Source organism: Dermacentor variabilis, chromosome 5, assembly GCF_050947875.1.
Source record: "Dermacentor variabilis isolate Ectoservices chromosome 5, ASM5094787v1, whole genome shotgun sequence".
NCBI lineage: Eukaryota > Metazoa > Arthropoda > Arachnida > Ixodida > Ixodidae > Dermacentor > Dermacentor variabilis.
In genome coordinates this window covers 32,446,391-32,468,220 of record NC_134572.1, presented here as the reverse complement: position 1 = coordinate 32,468,220, position 21,830 = coordinate 32,446,391, and the positions used below count along the sequence as shown (strand labels likewise).

The 21,830-nt window shown below is 47.1% G+C and overlaps 1 protein-coding gene across 1 annotated transcript in view; it reads right to left on the bottom strand.

Annotated features, from left to right (window-relative positions):
* LOC142582414 (aminopeptidase N-like) overlaps positions 1-20,494 on the bottom strand; it is an 85,490-nt gene extending 64,996 nt beyond the window's left edge. Inside the window, exon 1 of the mRNA XM_075692108.1 lies at positions 19,131-20,494. Within this exon, the coding sequence (XP_075548223.1) occupies positions 19,131-20,299 (1,169 nt within the window). The 5' untranslated portion in view covers positions 20,300-20,494. The remainder of the gene's footprint in view (positions 1-19,130) is intronic.
* Positions 20,495-21,830: the final 1,336 nt, after the last annotated feature.

The following is a 21,830-nucleotide window of genomic DNA, read 5'->3' as shown; positions in this document are numbered from 1 at the left end:
TGAGACATAGAAAGCTTCGCTTTAGGATTCAGGAAGCAATACCTCTACAATTCCGAAGCAGAGGCAGGTGCACTCTGATTTATATCTATTATTGCAAGATCCAGATATAAGCACCTCCTTTGAAGAACGCATAGAGCGTGCAGTCGATACGGAGCGGCCAATTTTGTTTATGCGCAAGCAAAGAAACGCTTCACGGCTCACGCGATGCAAGGCACACAGCAAGCCTTAGGAGTAGTTTCACAATGGCTACAAGAACACCTCTGGCTGCCCTAAGTATCAACAATCACTCCGGAAAACGACGCACTGTTTCCGTAAGTTCGTCGGTCTCTTCGGCATTTTGGGGGAGCCTGCGTAACACTGTCTCTGTCAAACACACTGTCGTCTTTGTCTACGATCGTGTTGGTCATGCTTTTTTGCACTGACTCGGCCTTTCGGTATTCAAGTGTTATGTTTTTCCTGGGTTAGAACGCCTGAGGCATCATTGTAAATTGTGTATAACAATGCGTATAATTCTGAAACATGCGTTTACGGAGGCTTTACGGAGGCATTACGGAGGATTTCATATTGGGTTGAACTGCAATAAGAGCCGCGTTTAGCGAGATTACTTGCTTCAGTGAACGATCCAAATTTATACGAAAACCATTCCACTGCACATCTTTCAGGAGCCAATTTTTGCTTTGGGTAAATAAATATTACTATCATAGGCCGTCTGCTGAGTGCTCACGGTTCGCGAAAGCCACAGTACGACGTCACAATATATTCTTGCTGGTCTCCCACTGTTATTTTGCTGAAGATGCATTGTTTCATTTGCGCATCGCAACTGTCTTCCAGCTCCATAACCTCTCTGCCGCTGTTTTGCGACGCCAAGCTGCGTGCTGTAGCTCGCGCAATTATTCGAAATCTCCTAAAATGTGGTAACCAACCTTTTGTGAAAAGTCTCGCAGCTATACTGTGTGACAAGTCTTGGCGAACGTTGTGCTGGGATTTGAAATGGATGTCTACAGACGCTTAAGCCTGTGAACAGTGATAGCGGCACCACTGTCTGAGCCTATGTTTTCTTTTTTTCCGATAGTGGAAAGAGGAAGGAGGAGGCAGTGTACAAAGTTGTCTTTTAATCTGAACTTGGACTTACAAAGAAGATCTTAGCTAGAACTGTTACTGAGCGCCGATACCAATTAATCACGATGTTGTACATAATATCAGTAAAGGCGACCAGCGAATAGAAAACAGCCTATAAAAACGAAAAGCTATATGAATTTGGCTTTTGTGCTTTCAGTACTGTTCACACGAAATGTTTGAAATTGACAAAAGGAACAGTAATTTATTTTGACACCTGCCGAATCACCGAAGTCATAAGGCTGATAATTACTGCCGGTAAGTACAGAAAGAACAGCGGTATGCCTACAAGGTTGATGGGCTGATAATGCTCATCACCAACCAATCAGAAGCGATCGCAATCCCCGGCAGCGTCCTTTTTTAATGCGAATAGCATTCGTTGTGTCAGACCAGTTTCCTTTCCGGCTTTCTGGAAATCCCGCCAAAAGTGTAGGCTGGTCCCGAAGATAGTGCCGCCTAAATATGTGGGCCAGTTTCAAAGGTAGTGCAGCCAAATATGTGGCCCGTTCACGTGGTTATGTGTCCGTGGGCATGTGCTACTGGGTGTGCACCGCTCGTCAACGAATCTCTGACGCCAACTTGGGTACATGTGTCACTGGCCAAATGTGCCACCGGGTATGTGGCTCCTAGGGCACATAACCAATGTGCCTCTCTTCAGTGACTCTCTTCTACGCCAACTTGTGTCACTGTGTGTGTACCACGGGGGTATGTGCGGGGTTCACGGCGGAAGGCGCCGCGCGTTCAGAGGGAAGTGCGAGAGAAGAACCCGGATGCAGCACACCACCAACTTTCGCTTTTGCATACTTTAATAATAATCATAGATGAGTTGTGCCGGCATTTTCATTTCTTCACTTCTTTTTTCAATTCAATTCGATCAATGTGCATTACACACATTAGAAATTTTAGATAGTTGCAGGTGCAAAGTTGTCTCGCATGTGCCTCCTATAGTATTTCCCTGACATTTTTATTCCGTACCTCCGAAGCCGCCTTCATGCTCGACTGGGGATTAAAAATGAACCTCATAATTGCGCCGAAGTTGTACAATCTCTCGAACTGGCAAGCCTAATAATTTATTGCGTCGCCCGAGCGGTGAGATAACACGGGGACCAGCGAACACACACACACACACACACACACACACACACACACACACACACACACACACACACACACACACACACACACACACACACACACACACACACACACACACACACACACACACACACACACGCACACACACACGCACGCACACACGCACACACACACACACACACACACACACACACTACAAATGAAAATAACCAAATGGAGGATAAGATTTCCCATGCCAATGAACGCAATAACAGAGGCGCAGAGGAGGGAAAGGGTGGCGAATTTTGTGTTCGCACTTTTCCTTCCTTGTCACGCGGCTGTCACTTCCCTCCACCACTTTCACGACTTCTCAATTCTTCCGAGTTCTTTACTGCTGAGCTCGTATAAAGCAGTCCCGCGCAAAAGTGTTCAAATCGCCGATTCTGTCTTGGCTTTTCTCGGCCGGCTTAGTGTATTATCTATTAAATCGCGAAGTTCACTATAATATGGACACATCTAATTCCACGATTCGTCTACTGAAGGTTTTGAGATTCTCGTAGGCAACTTCAAGTACTTTAAGCTCACGCTCCAAAGCACTGCAGGGAAGTGGGCCGCGCCCCTCGCCTGTACAGCCTGTACACGTGACTGCGCGAGTAATTTTGAAGCGGGAAAGCTACTGCGCTGCCTCTCTGCCCCAGAGATAAGGGTCCGGGACCAGGTGCGCTCGCGAGCGCTGGAGTGGATCAATAGTGGAGCCATTAGCATATTATGCATCCCACTGGAACGGATGCACCTCACCCTCTCGCCCGCGTACCACTCCTTCCAACTCGAAATGAGAACGCCAAGGCATTCCGTACGCGCTCGCTTCGAGCTTAAAAACCACCGGCCGGTCCAGGCCAGTCCCGGCTAGGACCGAATCAGATTTTGAATGCAAAGGAATACGATTAGGCGCCGCCAGCGCCGTCCCTACTGGGCCGTTACGCCTCGAATTCGCCAGAAGGAAAATGCGATATATGGAACTCGCACACTACTACACCTTACACCGAACGTAAACGATAAGGAGCTTGGGCAACTGTAGATATCACCAGTATCGGGTGAGGCAACAACAAAATGTTCCTATACATTAGACCAGATAGGCAGCAACCAGAAAATTTCTACAAATCACGCGTTTCCAAAGCCATAATCATCGGCCACTTCCCTGATGCAAGACATAGACCCAACACGAAACAGCACTCGTGGAGTCTTGGAAGGTAGGCGAAGAAGAAAGGCCCCACTTGATCTCATCGTGCATATAGGAACAGCCCTGCCAAGATAGGAGGACTATCATGGCCATCGCAGCAGGGAGTTTTGCGAATCGCAGTGCTTCGCCTGAAGTTCCAGAAAATGCGCGGAGATCGCAGCACGCGGAAGTTTTCTTATTCAGCGTCCGTCAGAATAAGCAGCAGACAGGAAATCGGACCCATAACGGTGATGATAATGATGATTTGTTGACATCGCCTTCGAAACATGGCGGTGACAAATAAATACCTAGCCTGCTTGAGTTAATCAAGTATGCGATATATGCTATCCATCCTAGCATTTTGTAATGCATCTCCTTAATCATTTTTCTCTCTTCCCTAAAACTTTTATGTCTACCTTGCACCGCTACCTATACCTGTAACAGAACCAGTCCTACCAATCTCCTCACTGTTTTTTTTTTTCGCCATTATATTAAACATCTCCTGCTTACCCCGACTGCTGACCAGCTGATGCGTCCATTCACTTTCCAGGAGCTTCTGGAAGGTGTGCGAAACCTATAGCGGGTCTCGCTGGATGGATGTCTTCGCATTCCACTGGGTTCTGATTTGTCTCAGGATTTTTGCTGCAGCCGACACATGCCTCATCTTGTTGCGAATATTTTCCCCGGTATGTTTTTGTCCTTAGGCAACCAGCTAGAGCCTCAAATAGCAAGGCACAGCCCTTCGTGTTGTCCTACAAATAGTCAATACAAAAGTCAATACAGGGACACATGCCCGTGGTGGGGCGCAATACCCACATTTTATCACATCACATGGGAGTGCAATACGAATAAGGCATTCCACAAAATAGAAAATCCGAGTGCGGAGCAGTGGGAGAGCGTGCTCTCCAGCGGCGACCCTAGCCTCCAACGGAGGCTGGTGGTTCATGCCCGACGAGCAGCCACGCTCAGTGGTGCCCTGGAATAGGGGCGCCAACCATGCATGCAGGCAGGAGATCGTCATCAACCAATAGAAGATGAAGACATCCGGCCTGACCGCTGCATTACTCTTTCTAGAGCAATAAAGTTTACGTCCTCCTCCTCCTACAAATTTTCTAATTCTTTTCTTGCCATTCTGGTAAATCTCCGTGGTCCTTTTTGTTTTCATGCTTCGCATCATTCAGTCAGCAAGCGCCGTCTGGCGATAAATTGCAGCTATAGGTGTTGCTCGAATGTCGCGGGCACCGAATGCAGGCATCGCACGTCGATGAAAATAAAAGAGTGCAATGGAAGCTAATAGGGCGGCTTGTGCGAGCACTTCTAGAGAAAAAGATGGCGCCGGGGTAGAGAATGAAATATTTGTTCTCGCTTACTCCTTAGAGGAGATGGGGAGTCAAAATACTGCTTTTGTCTAGCAGAATTCCACACGCGGTTTCACTTTTTACCCGCAAGAAATTTGACGCAAATATTTGAACTGATATACTCAATACTCATCGTGTAGTCATGGTGGACAGAAGAAACACGTTCTTAGGCGTCTGTAATTTTAGAGAGAGGTGATGGACGCCACTGCAGAGCAATCTCGTAGCTCAATCATGTTGCAGGTGAGGGCCAGGGAAATGAATCCGGCCTTCATGCAATGTTTGAAAGCTTGTCTATACAAGGCATGTGCTGCCAGTCGTAACCTGGCTTGAACTGGAGATTAAGAAATCAGGTATTCAGGCTAATCAGGTAATCAGGCTAAGTGAACCAACAGCGTAGGCGATCGCGACCTTATAATGGCGACGTCATAAAATCAGCTGTAGCCGGTTCATAGCATAGCATAACATAGCATGTTCTCCTCATGCTTGAAAATGAGCATAAAAGCCTAAACTTTAAGACAAGGAAAGACAGCACAGCGTTGACAAGACATGCATTATGTGATAGTCTCAAGTCAACCACAATGACGCAGTGGCCAAGTCAGATTGTTCTATCACTAAGTGGCGTCATGTGAAAAAGAAGCTGAACTGTCGACAGCAGCGGGGTTTATGAAGTGAGTAGATAAGAACCGTTCACCGCATGCGCTATCGGACAGTATGCTGAAGCATGGCTGAATAAATGAAACAAAAAACAAATGTATATAGAAAAACAAAGACGAGACGATAGACCTCGCTGCCACCTTCTCTGATACGCGAGAGAAGGCACACATTCAACTCTGCCATGCAAAACACCTGGACGACCTTTTCGCATAGGAATGCGCTAACGAAGCTGTCGACGCCAGCACGCTACGCGCACGGGCGTTCCCTCACCCTGTTCGCCGAAAACAAACATCTCCGTTTCCTGTCACTCGAGCACAAGGGGATGAGAAAGCTATGTCAACGAAGAGGCCGACTGTTGAAAGGACGCGCCAAGGAGGAAGCGAAAGAAAGAGGACCCAGTTCGTTATTCAAGCACATGCATGGCTGCTTTCCGCGGTCGCGCTGTAGCCGCTCTTCGCCATTCAGGCACCTGTTGAAGGGCACGCGTCTCTATATACTTGCTCGTCGTCTCCTGAAAGTGCGGGGCACGTGTCCCAGAGCAAGGCGAGGGTAGGAGGGAGGGTAGAGGAACCTGAAAGGTCTCGGTGTGCGTACTCGGAGTTTTCTTTTTCTTCTTTCCTCCTCTCTTTCTATCTCCTTTCGGCCGCCGGTGATCGATGGCTGACGACTAGTGCCGAACACACACGTCTTCATTGTCGCCGTCAGCTGTAGTTCACGCTGTGTATCTTCCCGGTCCGGGACGCTTTCTATTTTCTTCGTTTTCATAATTTATTAACTTTCTTGTTCTTCTTCTTCCGGGAAGGGGGAGGGGGGAGGAGGTATATAGGAGGCTTTTGTGAAGGTGTACACAAGGGGATACCAACGCCGTCTGCTCTTGTCTAGCGTTCATTGCTGCTAACGCCAGGTCTGCTCTCAAATGTCACTGCACTGCCACGCTTACAGGGGGCCAATCGTCTGTCACCCGCATCTCAAATAGCATTGGCAGCTGCTAGTCTTTGCGCAGGCTTACGCGTGTATTTTTGCTCACGGGAACCCTCTTTAACCTGCGAGAGCAAACGATTCAAATGAGAATATACTTGATAATATAAGCAGGCTCTTGCACTGTTATACTGCGAACAGCCGGCGCAGAAATCGGGTAGAACCGTCAAGTGCAGGCAGGCTAAAAGGGCGCTGGTGAGCGCTTGGCGTAGGCCGCTGACGTAGCAGCCGCGTGGAGCTCATGTCCCGACGGAAACCATAAAATGGCTGTGGCTTAGCTAAGGTTAAGCCCAGGATGCGAAGCATACTAGCCTTTATTTTAGTTGTTGAACCACTGTTTATCCTGGTGAACTGCTGTTGCTTGGCTATATTTGGTTCGGCTAGACGAAGAAACAACTCATGCGTTACTCTGCTTCGCCTTCAAGATTGGAACGCGACAGCGTTCCCGTCGACCCGCCAAGGGGTGTAAGACAATGGGCTACGGCGCAGCGACTACGCGCCCCGCATTGGACGCGGTGAGCGTCGAGCAACGCAGCGTTCGGCGCGGCAACGAAATGTGCGCCTGAGCAAGCGACGCACGCCTGAGCCTTAGAAACAGCTCGTTTCTAAGGCAACACCGCATTCACTAGAGGCGCTTTTGTACCGCTTTGAAGCATCGTACTCGTGGCTCAGTGGTAGCGTCTCCGTCTCACACTCCGGAGACCCTGGTTCGATTCCCACCCAGCCCATCTTGCAAGAGTTGAGCCAAAGCCACCTAGAAACAAGCGCAGCTGCTTATATACCGCCGCGAGCGATGGCGCGAGTTGTGGAGCCCCGTTTCTCCTCTGTCGTGACGTCACGGTGTCACGTGGTCAGCCTTGAAGGCGACACCGCCGCGCCTGAGGAGCTGGGTTGAGCTCTAGTAATATGCTTCGCATAATAAGGACTAAACTTTACAAATCACGGTCGCTCCTTATGGAATTTACGCCACGGCCGCATTATACCGTATGAAGCTGAGGTCGAGCTTCTAAGCGCTCAGGTACGCACAACCCGCAATCCCGCACACACTTGACAACCCACGATCCCGCACATACTTGACAGTCTGTGTGGGATTTGTAGCGTCAGCGATGCGTGTACTCTCAGAAAGGTAGCGTCTGCGCCTACGCTTCTGATAAAGCAGCGCGCAATACGCGCACGCAGTTGAGCCCGCTCCGTGTAAATCTCGTAAAATCGGAGTTTCTGATGTGGCGATGCAGCAGACGATGTAGAGAGAGGAATTGTAACCGAAAGAGGAGTTGATAAGCGACGTCAACGTAAGGCGAATGTCATTGCCAGTCGGACGGCCTGGTGAATTAATGTCGCAGGAGTTTTCAAAGCCAACTAATCAGTGATTAGCTCATTCAGCTGGCAAAGACGGCTCTTTGGTGTTGCAAATGTTACTTCGCGGTGATTGACAAAGAGGCCTCCCCGAATATATTGTCATGTTGGGGTCCGTTAGCTGGCCTAAATTACGAGGTATTTATAATTCGGATTCAGCATGGATGTTCCAGATTTTAGTATTTCATGATAATATTATGGACATTATATACGTTTTTGGGTTACGCGAGTTTTCTGACAGTCCAAGTGGAAATATATTTGCCCTAGCGGCTCATTGCGGGATAAACCTACAGCCAGTAATCAGTACAAATGTAGGCTATGCGGATTTATACATAAGAAGACATTCTGTAAGAGTTGCAAGGTTCGGCTGAGTGCTGGGATGTGTTGTCACATCTGGTTAACTCGAAAACGTGTCTGAGCGTCCTCGAATCGCGCGCGCAAATTTTCATTCAATATAGTGACGCCCACACACGCACACACTAGTGCCTACTGCAGCAACTCTATATGAAGAAACTCTATCGCAGTTTAGTTCCTTTAAACCCTGTGGAAGAGCTTTATCTAATAAGAATTAAAAAGATAGCGAATGTCTATCGAAGCGCAGTGAGGCGAGTTTTGTCTCTTATGGCCCTGAACGGCGTCCGAATATCCATATTTATCACCATCACTGTTTTTCGTAAGCGTACACGTATTGCCTGTAGCTTTGAGGAAGGGATTATTTTGTGTCAGTGCGAAACTGTGTTGCGGAAAACGCAGCTCGTGAAGCCTCGGTAATCCTTGTAGCATTGGAGGCACTAAGGAAAACTACTGGTGTGGAGTAACAGAACGCTATATTTTCGAAAACAAGTGGCGAGTGTGAAAGTGGCAAGGCTTTGCGTAAAGTCTGCAAGCAATATCTCGTACACTCTACTCGGCACGAATGTTTCTGTTGGTCTATAATGTGACTACGGCGTTGCTAGGTCAAGTGGCCTGTGCTAAAATGCGATAAATTACGTTTGTTGACTTGGTTTTGTGATTTTTGAGTAACTATATAGCGCGTATGATTAGCCGGAAGCGCATTTGTTGCGTCAAACATATTGTTACAACGCTGAAAGCAAGGTGGAAGAAGAAGAGCGCAAGCTTGGGGCGGAGTACGACGACGTTAAAGACCTGTCTGCTCTGCATGTCTTGTAAATAACCTGTAAATAGATTTCCCTGTTTCTTTAATCTTTGTGCCGCATTTTGGTGGAAGTGCGGGGTACATCTAATGCAAGATGGATCTCGTAAGCAGACATAGCCTGCCCGCTACCACCATGTCTATTGAAGAGGATACAACAACGATGACCACGACAGTGACTACCATGCCAACCGTCATGGCACGTTTACGGGTACCGACAACCTTGACGTCGAAGATTGGCTGCCGATGCGCGAGCGTGTCAGCGAAAATAACAGGTGGAATCATGCTTCTGTTAGCCAACGTGATCTTATCTTGAAAGGCACGACAATGATCTGGTTTCAGACACGAGTTATGTCAGCACCGGAAAAAGCCACCTCTACTCCTTCAACCTTCGCCTTCAACCTGTCGGCGTGCATTCAGAACCGTTCTTTCACGTTGGGTTAGACCTGCTTGAGCCTTTTCCTATATATATGGTAGCCGGTTAAACTAGAAAATGACTCTACACCTTTACCCATAATTAGTTAGAAACCGTAGAGCAAGCCATAAACGCTTCTATCAAGTGCGAAATAAAGAATTAAGATTGAATCTAGCAGCGCCGCATGCTCAACGCGTGCCGCCAAGAGTGACAGGACCAGACGATCGGTGAATTTTGTTCTGATTAAGACATCGTTTAATGCCCGTTAATTGATCGAGAGCTGGTGGAACGACCTGAGCCACTTGATCAAATCATTGTTCGCTCGATTCTCGCTGAGCTGCGAGGGCTTTTCTTAAACATTCCTTTATCCACGGTCTCTTTTTTTCTTAGCGCAGAAACTTTTTATGAATATGCTACATATATCTTCACATTGACGATGATGGCGTTGTTGCGGTGTACAGACGGAAAGAAAAGTTTGTAGACCACAGGTGCATCGAAAAAAAAAATAAAGACATTGCCAACTATGTCACTGGCCTAGTAAAGCGCCCTAGAACATATAAATGTGAGAGGGAACTCCGTGCGCAAGTAGCATATTGAAGCAGTAATATCTGTGCTGTACACCTAAGACACAACACAATCCAGTTTTATCGCGTCACCTGTAGCGCACCAACTCTTACCCTCCGCATGTACCTACCTAATCTCTCTGGCATAAAGATAACTTATCTTGGAATGCACCAGCAAGCATCCTCCACGTTGGAAGCTTCGTTGAAAGTTAAAGTATGCTAAAGGAAACATCGACGGCGAAAAGAAAGGGGAAGATGATGCTTATGAAGTCGTGCATTGTTCTGGCGTCCTGCCAACGGGATCTTATCGTAGGTGATAATGCAGACATGCGGTGAGAGCACTAACGCAGCTCAAAACAACGCCATTACGCAAATAACGACTGCCGGTATATGATAGGAATGTGAACGAACAGCCAGCCTGCCTTTTCGTCCCTACCAATTCTTGTCTCGCTTGACAATTCTACTTAAACTTGAGTCATATTATGAGCCGTAAAGGGTCAAGCATGCAAGCAAGCATGCATGCATGAAGAACTGAGTTTTATCGTATCATCCAGAGTTATCGGCTATCCCCACTATACCACGAACCCCTAGAAAGAAAGTAGGTGACATATCGGTACTCAAGTAAAAAGGAAATGAAAAAAGAAAGAAACATTGGAGAAATACCAGGGCACGACGAGTGACTGAAATGCAGTTTATAAACGTTTTCCAACGGTGTCCTAGGAGATTTTATTTATTCATCAGCCCATCAAAGCTATCGTTTCCTTTCTCGAAGAGTACAGATAGATTAATAGGCAGAAAATAAAATGCAACGGCCTGCTGCTAAACATAGCTTGCAGTGTGCACATGCGAGTATTTTGAAGGCGCGAACAATTTAAGAAATGGACGCTAAGAAATGAAGTGAGGCATGGGCGATACCTCGTGATGTTAGGCAACACTAGCATTTTCACCGAAAGTGTGGCCAAGTGACATATAGCGGGTTTAAAGCGAAGCTTTCTCAGCCTCTTTTCCCCCACGTTTCCCCACGTTGGCGTTCGCATGTTCCACATCCGCCGTGAAGGCAACTGGTTAATAAACCCACACATGTGTGGGTTTCAACCAATAATATCCCGTACGCGTGACGCCGTGAAGGCCGTGAGGTGTGGCGCTGGCTAACACTCCCAGGTTTAGCTCTAGCAGACACATCAATACCCCAGAAAGTGGAGGGGAAGACGGCACCGCGGTAGCTTACTTGGTAAGAGCATCGCACGCGTAATGCGAAGACGTGAGTTCGTGCCCACCAGCGGCCTGTTGTTTTTTCATCTGCTTTCATTTCCATTAATTTATCATTCTTAATTAAATTAATAAGTACATGTAATTTGCACTATGCCGTCCTTAGTCTTTTTTTGTTGGCTTCTTATTTATTTATTTCACATACGGTCAATCCCTCATGGGATTATAACAGGAAGAGCAAGCACAGATGGCAGTTTTTGCGAACAAAGAAATATAAATACATTAGGTAATCACGAGAGCGTTATGGCAAAAGTTTTTTGCTTCGCTAAACAACAGAATTAAGTACATCGTCTCGGATGCAATATATGGGTACAAATTACTATAACCCAGAAGAATCTGAGAAAATAAACAAACCAAATCAAGAAAAAAAACCTATAAACAAGTGTGATACAAATTACATGATGAACATGGCAAACAGCATGCAGCCATGCATATAATGCATCATACAAAAGAATACTTATAGATTAAAATGTTAGCGTTTGAAGATCAGTAACAAAGCAGAATAAGTAAACCAGAGCTGTAAGGCGAGGAGATGTTCTTGCACTGAACTAGCAAATGTATCTAATGAGGACCTGTCATATTTTTCCACTCTCTTATCGCTAAAGCAAATAACTAATTCCTGAAGCAGTCGGTACGAAAAGAATGCCCATTGAGTGTTTGTGTGTATGTTTATGTCGCGTTGGCCGTGTTTAATTTCTGGAGATGTATCGAGAAGTATCAATATTAAGCTTGTTGTGTAGGAACTGGTACATAAGCTTAGAACGGGCTAGTACTGCTCGGTTTTGTACTGTTACGCTTCCGGCTTAGTTAAGTAGTTCCGTGGGCGAATTTGTTAGTTTATGTTTATTGCATATATACAGTGGTGGTTTCCTTTGTACACCTTCTGGTTTTTTTAATTGGTTGTTTAGTGTATAGGAAGCAGATAACATATGCGTACTCAATGACTGACCTGATCAAAGTATTGTAAGCCAGAAGTTTTGTATGGGGTGGTGCTAGTCAGAGGTGTCTTCCAAGAAAGAAAAGGCATTTCATTGCAGTGGCTGTAACGTTTATATGGGAGTTCTATCTGAATTCATGCGTAAATATTATTCCGAGGTACTTGTGTTCATGAACGCGTATCTGTGGCACGTCGTTAAAGGTATACATAAAGCTCGAGTTACTTTTCTTCTTTTTTTTTTTAATGGGAGAACAGTAGTATTCATGGTCATCTGCCAGTCGGCACATCAGTTAGACACTGCTTTCAAGTGGTTGTCTGTGTTATGTGGTCATCATGCGAGTTAATATTTCGATAAAGAATGTAGTCGTCTGCAAATAGCCTAAATGTTTCCTGCGATTTTTGCTGGTAAGTCATTAATAAAATGAGAAAAAAAGGGGAGGCAGAACGCTATGATATATATATATATATATATATATATATATATATATATATATATATATATATATATATATATATATATATATATATATATATATATATATATATATATATATATATATATATATATATAGCATTCGGCATGAGAGAGAACAAAGCGCTGAGCGCACGACCAGCCGGGCTTGCCAGACACCGCTAAAGGGTTAATGGCGTGTTGACACCGACAGCGACTAATTGGTCACACGACTAGCAGAGTTGCCAACGCAGCGCGCCGGAAGCTCTTGCGCGAGTCGCCGTCGTGTTGGTCGGTCACGCGACGCGTACGCTGCACACGACTCGCGTGATGACCCAGCTTCGAAACGTGTATGCACATCTGCGGCAGGTGGGCGCAGGCCTCTACACAGGAGCTCCGAGACAGAAGCAAAACCCACACAATGCAGTCGCAATGCCACTGTAACCCCGTTTGCGTGAGTAAACCGTCGTGAGGAAAATGACGACAGAAGGAAAGAAAGGAGAGTGCGAGGACAATGTGTCGAGGTGGGATCGAAAAAAAAAAAGGGTCGCAGAGCTATATGGGGGAGAATTAGGGGCACCATCTCACCGCGAGAACAATATGATGGCCTTAATAAGTTCTGTTAAACTCATTTCGATTAGCAAAAGTAATCAGGTCGTCGAGGAGCCCGGTCGAGATTAGGCACGAGGAAGGATCCAGTGCATCTTGCATGCTTGCAAGCGCGATCACAACATCGAAGCATGTATTATCTGTAGCCATGCTCACTGAGGCATCTCCTTTTTGCAGATATAATGAGAAGCCAACAAAGACACCAAGGAAAACAGGTGCGTTGACAACGTTGCTTGGTATAGCTCGTATAATGCACCCGTGAAATGTCCGAACCAGTGAAAATAACTTCACAATCACAGAACGGGTGCGCTCACAGCGTCTCCTTTTCGATTCGTTCCTTTCATTGCATCGGTGTCGTTCGTCTATATGCAATCGCTCGGCAAGGCGCTTTACGCGTTATCGAGTAACATTCGCACGTGTATTTGCACCACGCTAACTTCCTCGTCGCCGTGTGCCATTGCACTATAGATTAGCTAATGCAGTGTACCAGGAAGTTACAAAAATTTGTCACTGATACAAGCTGCATCAAGTTACAATGATATCAAGCTGACCAAGTGGTCTAGTGCCAAGAAATGGTTCGTATTTAGGAGTGATTCCAACAGTCGTCGAACAAGTGATACCTCCGGCTAGAGCCAAATAACGCTTCGATAAGGGAGGGTCCCCAACATTTCACGACAAAGCCCTTTGCGGAAACGATGGCTCCAGCAGTATGAGGTAACCCTTGTTCAAACAGGGCTAATCACTTCAAAGGTACACCTTCCTGTGAACCTGTCTTGTTTGGATTTGTACTTAGATGTGTTGCACGCTATGCAGGTTGTTTCTCTGGCAACTATACTATAAGGCGTGTAATGCAGCTTGAAAGACGCCAATCAGGCCGCTGACAGTTGCCATGACACGCAAGGATTGCGTCTTAGTGGTTGACCGTAGCTTTGACGCCGCCTGAAGTTTGGCCAGATGGAGGAGCTAAAGGCAAGTTATAAAAGCTCTCTCATGAGTCGTGTGAAGGCGGCTGCTGACACTGCGAAGCAGTATAGGCGCATGGTATCATTAATAACGCGCTGCGATAGCTGCAGGTGTATAAATGCGAGTATGCTTTAATCAGTCCGCTTGTGCTTCTAAGATTATCAGGTGATGAAGCTATCAGCAACACAAAAGGCGCAGGAAGCTTACACTCCGCTTCTACGTCATTGCACGGCATGATTGGGTCTGTAACTTATCTAATGGAGTTGGAAAAGTTCGTAGACACTTATTCGTGGTGCGTTGTACAATAAAGGGTTCAGAGGGACACAGCCGCCGTGGTGGTGTAGTGTCTTTGGCGTTAAGGCCGAGGGCGCGGGATCAAATTCCGGCCGCCGCATTTCGATGGGGGTTGAAGTGCAAAAACGCCTGTGTACCGTGTATTTATTGCAAAAGTTGAGTATGTACCGTGCATAACTACGGAGCGCCTCATAACCATATTCTGGTGTTGGGACGTAAAATTCCAGCATTTAATTAAATTTAGAAACACATGGTTAGATTTTAATGGGCTTACGGAATTAGGGTCGCACCTCATTGGTACACTTGCCGGAGCACAAGTGCAGTAACGTACTGCGTGATATTAGTTTGCTGAGTCAGCAAACTTATTTTACAATCCCTATTACGCAAGAATAATTTAAAGTAAAACACTAACAACAAAACAACTATTTCAAGTTTGTTAAGACTCACGCGGCAGACAAGGCTTCACGATGGGATCAAATTCATCTTGTAATTTCATAGGGCAATTCAACAAACAGGCCTTCCGTTCCCGTCCAAATGAAAATTGCGGTAAGTTTACTGCTAGCTGAATTGGTTTCGTAATTTTTTCGTCCTTGAGTGTTCACTCTGCTTTCGCTGAGCTCTTGTACAACCTCGAACTATATACACACTCGGCGCTCCCGTTAATCGTGCAGAAAAGAAAACGATACGGTGCCGCCCAGGCAAAACCTACGTCATCGTGACTACTAAGTTGGAAACACAATTTTGTCTTTTTTAGAGGCAAAGATGAACTCAGCACACGCTAAGTTTACTCTGGGCAATTACGTGACTAGGACAGCCATCACGGCGCTGGCCGAGCGCAGTAGTAAAAGTGATTGAACAAAATTTCGGGGATTTCATGTAACTTTCCAGAGATGAAGATTCACTCGGACAAACTTTGTCTTTGCCTGCGGAGATTTCTAACAGCACGGTCAAGTAACGTTCAACCAGGAGGTGACTGGTGAATAACCGGCTGACTGAGTGCCTGACAAAGAACAGTTAATTGCGAGCATAACAAAGAGCAATTAATTGCAAGCATTTGGGTATATCTAAGTTGCGCCGAAATCTTCCGCATGAACGTCTTCCGTACCGCCCCTGTCGAAATGCGGCCGGAAATCGAAACTGCGGTCTCATCCTCGGTAAATTTCACCGAGCTGCTGTGGTGGGGAATTCCACCCAGTTGTAACTCACTGTAGACGGTGACATCAGCGCTGCTACTTCCACCTTCTACTACCGCTATACAACCACATTTCCTCTTACAGCGAAGTTGTATGTGGCTAGAGTTCCGTGTATTTTTCATGTTCGTGCGTACAACAGTAAAAAAAGGTGAGCGTGGGCCTATCCCAGAGATAGTGTAATACCGGGCTGGGCCGACATTTGGTGGTGATTAAGAAATGGGGTTTTACGTGCCAAAACCACTTTCTGATTATGAGGCACGCCGTAGGGGAGGACTCCGGAAATTTCTACCACCTGGGGATCTTTAACGTGCACCTAAATTTAAGTACACGGGTGTTTTCGCATTTCGCCCCCATCTAAATGCGGCCGCCATGGCCGGGATTCGATCCCGCGACCTCGTGTTTAGCAGCCCAACACCATAGCCACTGAGCAACCACGGCGGGTAGGAGGTGAAGCAGGCTTCACGCGCTTCGCCCCTAATAATAATAAGAAGCAGCAATAATAATACTAAATATAATAATAAATGAAGTAAATAAATCAATATGCATTATTTCAAGTCGATCGGTTTACTGGAATCATTTGTGAACAGCACATGGACTGACGTGCAGGAAGTGTTGCCGTATATACGCAAAGGACAAAATGTATGCACGCTCGCAAGAGGACAATGCCACCGACTGTAGGGATGTCTGTGCCGTACAAACGAAAGACGGCGTTGTGATATCCACTGTGTATATATCACCAGGCAAACCAAAGTGCGATATCAAAAACTTCATGACCACGCACTTTGCACGGGCTAGCCGTGATGACACTAACCTTGCGATCACCGTTGGAGACTTCAATGTGGACATTTTAAAACCAGACAAGAAATGGTTCCCTCAGATTGTGCTAGATGGCTTTGGTTTGAAGTCCCGCATCACTACAATTAAGTCACTCAACTACTGAACAACGGTACTGCATAAAGTTAATTTTGGCCAAGATTCTGTTTAAGGTTGTAACCGAACGAATCAATGTATATCGTAGTAAACACAAAGCTACCGTCACTATCAATACCGAATGGTGAAAATAAATACATGTGCCCTTATTTAACCCTGTGTGACGTGCTACAGAGTGGAATGGTTCCTCAATTTTCTTTTTTCACGACACAGAAGGCTTTATTGTTCACAAGAGTTCAATTGTTAGAACGCGTCGTTCAGCCGGTACGATAGTGTTCAACAGAGACCTTCTCCCAAGTAACGCCTGGCACAGCTTCTCGTTTACGAAACTTCGGCTTCATGCCGTTGCTGCTAGCGTTTGCTCGCAAAGGATTTCTCAATAGCGAAGAAGCCATAGAAAAGGAAGCCGCGGAGAAAAAGAAGCAGCACTGTTACAGCTGCAAAACTGGAGATTTATTTCATGCAGATTGCAGAAACACGAGTACCGTTCCTCGAACACTACAGCTACAGTGCCACGGCTACGCCATTGCACAGAGGCGCACAGTTCGCGTACGCTCTAGATGAGATCAAAGTCTAAACTTTTCCTTTCCCTTTTACTTGCATTCAAGAGACGCTCCTTATTCTTGCGTTATATATGCTATGCAACCAAATATGAGAAAACTTCGAATACCTCCGTCGCCCTATTCCCACCTACGTACCTCCATCTAATCGCACGCAGTTATTAGGTAAATCTTAACGGAGAGAACTAATATCTCCGCGACCCTTCCCTCGCGCCTACAGGTCACCACTGTTCCCATTTTCTGTATCACAGCAAGCTTACAACTTCACTGAGCTTGCACAAAGAAATTGTGCTATTCGTCCCACCTAAAAAGCACGCCTACGTTCATTAAACCTACGCATTTCTGGCACAAGTCCGAATGACGCCTGAAACACGTTTCCAAGTGATTGGTTCTCTCCCTCCAACTTCATCCAACAATTTCAAATTATAATTCTGCTCATGCAGACTATGTAACAATGCTATAGCATTACGGTTTAACGGACACAATCGTAATGCGGTGGCCTATATTACTCTTTACACAGCTGCTGACACCTTCGCGGCTGCCTGCAGCTGCGTCCGCTGTTTTGTAAGCGCATGAAAAACTACGCAACATGGAAGCCAACATTCTTGCTTCGTTTGCAGATAAATGTTACAATTTATTTTCCTGACACAGTAACGATCAGACAGACGCATTCGTGCGTTAAGCTGAGGTTATATGGGACAGAAGTATAATGAATAGGGGAGATAGATGACAGCACGCATTCTTAGCAGAGTGCAAGTGAACTCTGCCTAGGACAACTTCCCACATCCTTAGAGATAATTGCTTGCTGATCGACGAACTCCAATATTATTTATTTATTATTTATTTCGCTTTCTTTTCTTCTTTTTTTTGCCTAAGCTCACCAGCTTTTCACTAAGAAGTGACGGCATGAGACATTAACTGAATGCCCATAGGTACTTATGTATAATCAGCATGCTTTTCATGCAACGGGCTTGCAAGCTGAAGGAAGTTTCACACACTGTAATTTTCCTTAACTCACTGTGTGGTTGTGTTTGCCTGCACGGAGTACACTTATAAAGCCACTAGCAATAGCACCGGCGAAAGTGTGACATGCATCTCGGCTACGAAATGAAATAAACTATTAAAAAAACACATTCCTTAGCACGATAGAAGCCACGAAGTCCTTGAAGAAAAAGAATCGAAAATCACGCGGAAAATTGCGCTAACGCGCACAGCTTCAAGTGCTAAACATATCATGGGCAAATAATTGACCATTTATTATCAGCAGTGAGGAAGCGCTTGATCTCCCCCAGATTGTTTCGACTTGTAGCAATGCAACATATACGTATCTATGAGGAACGACGAATGACGTGTATCAAAAAAAAAAATTGCAGAAGCATCCACTAACTGTGCAACGTTGTCCCTGTATGGACTGTCGGCGAAATCTATAGCCGAGCACTGCATGGAACGTCGCAGCCTGTTTCAAACGAAGCCGGCGATCGCGAACGGAAACCGGTCACCGAAATGAGCTCGCCTCGAGAATTCGGCGCACGCAAGCCATTCTCGCTGCACCCATCGTCAACGCGCAAGCCGGCCGCGCTTCGAGGTCGACCCAGCGCTGGTGACGAGCGAATGCACTCGTGGCAGAGCTTCGCCAGCGTGGTTCAGACCTTTAAACTTCCCGCGCCGGCGCGTGAACCACGGCGCGTAAGTTTAACTCGAGGAGACAAAACCGTGTTCTCTACGCGCTGCCCCAGAATGCTTTGAGTACCCAGCGCTCAGTCGCCTTACAAGGCTATTCCCTCAATATATTGACACTATAGTGAGCTTGTACAGGGGGCATGCTGAACGTACATGGTGCGCAAACAAATGACATACGTTTCCTTTGAGGACGCGGGTGTGCGCGACGTCTGGGGTATACTAGTTGGCAATATAGACGAAGAGCTTTGAGCCATGGCACATGACGTAACTATACCGATATGACCCGCACGTGCGGGTAAGCAAGAATTTCCCACTGGACAAATTTGCGTCTGACGAAGGGATAAACCGCGGCGCTTACCTCTTGTGTCCCGAAGCGTCCACGTACGAGCTCCGGTAGAATCCTGCGAGATCGTCATTCAGGTGGCCGACAAAGTTCATCCTGATCGTGTAGTTTGATCCCGCGTTGAGCGGTCTCTTCAGCTTGATAACGAGGAACTGGAGGCGCTTGTCCTCGTCGTAGCTGTCGTGCTCCACGCGTGAGCCGGCGGCGGCGGCCGCATCGTTCACGGACACGTCCGACACGTTTAGGTCCTTGATATGCAATGTCACGTTCGAAGTCTCTGTCGCGCAGTGCACGAGGATCGCCACCGATCCGTTGAACGTGAAGTTCCCATCTAGTCTAGGCGTCAGCTCGACGTCATAGTGGACCGGCACCAGCGACCGTGGAAGGCGCACGTTCTTGGGAGGGGAGGGCACGGGCTTGACCGGCTTGACACTCGTCGGCGGGCCCTGCTCGGCCTTTTCGGTAAGCAGTTTCGTAGTGATGCCGACGACAGCCAGTGCCGCCACGACCAGGATGACGCACACGGCGATGCATCTATGCGACACGAACAGGCCGCGGTTCTTGTGCGAGACGTCGTCGCTCTTGTCCATGTCCAGGTACTCGGTGCTGCTGGGACTCATGGACAGAGGCGGGCCCCCCGCGCGGCGCCTTCGGCTGCTGCTGCGGCTGGGCTCCTGTTGGCCGTCTCGCGTGCCGTCGTCTTCGACGCCGGTCGTTGCTGCGCCGGTAACGGGCCCGTCCCGGCTCCCGGCCGCCGATCGATGGAAGTGGCTGCTGCTGCTGCTGCTGCCGACGGCCGCCGCTTCCCGCGCTTCGTCGTGCCCGCTGCAGCCGCGTGCCACGTGCCCCGCGCCAGAAGCCAATCCGCGCCCGCCGACCGGCTCGGGAACGTCACGCGGGAGCCGAAACAGCCGCTGCCAATGGTGCTGCTGCTCGCGGGACCTCTGCTTCTGCCTCCGCGCTCCTGGCACTCCCGGCGCCGAATAACCGACCTCGGGAGAGTCGCCGCACTCTTCGTCGTCGCTCTCCTCCCAACGGGCTTCCTCCTCGGTCAGCTGATCTGCCGCCGAAAGGAGCGGTTCACTCTCCACAACGTCAGAGCGCCGGTCGTCGCCGCGAGAGCGTTGCTGTTTCGTAGACCCCGCTGTTGCATCGCCACGCCGCCGTCCCGACAAGTGCGACATGAACGTTGTCCGTAGGATATAAAAAGAAAGGAGAGATATTGTAAAGTCGCCGTCGAACAATGGGAGAGAAAGTTGGGCACAATAGATCGGACACGACAGCTCTTAATCCCGCGCAGCCCTGGGCGAGGACGATGACGTGTTATGGCGGAATATCAGCCCGATACGTTCGCCTTGCCTGCTTCGTGGCGTCTTTTAGCTCGTCACGCTGCCCTGCCTGACATCTGTTTAAACGAAGTTGCCTGCCGTAAAGCGTGCGCCTTGGTATTTCTCTCTTTTACGTTTTTTCTTTTATTATCATTCATCTTCCTTCCCTTCAGCGAAGCGACGTGAATACGAGTCGTGCGCTGCGAACGAAGCTGCACCTGTCGTTGTTTGGTGCAAAGGTCTCACAGCCTGCGAGTGTCACCTCTCGACAGAAACCGGAGGCTACGGCCATTTCGTTCTCCCGCGCTCCTTAGACAAGCAAGAGAAAAATTTTCAGCTCCAGCAACGTAAATTGCTTTCAGAAAGAACTTGACACTGGTCTTATCGGACGCAACATGCTCAGAAATGGCAGACTCGAGTCGGTATCAGAGAATCTTATTCCGGTGAATAAAGGACACTAAACTGAACATGAGAGACATTATCACAGGACCAGAATCGTACTGGGCTTTATGCTCTTATTGCTTTTTTGTTTTGTTTATTTTTCCCTTATGTGCGTTACGCGAAAGCACTAGAATTGAACGAAAAGAAAGTACGAAGGAAGAAAAAAGAAATGTGCACTTTTATTACCAGCATCTTCCTAATACCATACAAATCTTGGTCAATCTCCCGCAGTGGGTATGCGCCGCCGTAGAAGGAAATCCAAATCCTTGGAGCCAGTACGAACCTCATTTCGATTGCTGCAACGACTCCAATCTCACGATCGCTGGGCTATCTCGAAACAATGATGACTATCACTTTTCTTGCGAGTCTGCTTTCTTGTGCTTCTCGTTTCGCACTGTTTTCGGGCAGTTATGAAAACGAAAAGCCCTCTTCACCTGCAACGAGGAAACGAAGCGCCGTGTACATTATATTCAAGAAATCCAACAATTTGCTAGAGAATATCCAAGAAAATCTTTTCACCACACCTTGAATTAGCGTGCGCACAGGAAAATTATCTTTCAGACTGTTGCGCAACTGAATTAGTTGCCCGAAGATCGTCGGTGGTAGTTGCAAGATACTCGCATATGTGAGCTAATTACGCAAGCCGTGGTTATTTGTCGCCGTGTTAGTCGCGATGACAATATAGCAAATGGCATTGTATCTAGCTGCATTACACTGAAGCTAAGTACCATGGTCAGTATCATTCAGGACTGCCGTTACTGATTGTATCTCTTGTTTTTTTTTTCATGAATACAACTGCGCAATTGCTAAATATGTGTATTTATGGTCCGTGTACCCACCCCCTGTGTAATGCTTTTTGGTCTCTGAAGCTACAGACACAATTAATTAATTAATTAATTAATTAATGAATTGACACAGCTTGCAGTCGGCAAACTACATTTTGTAC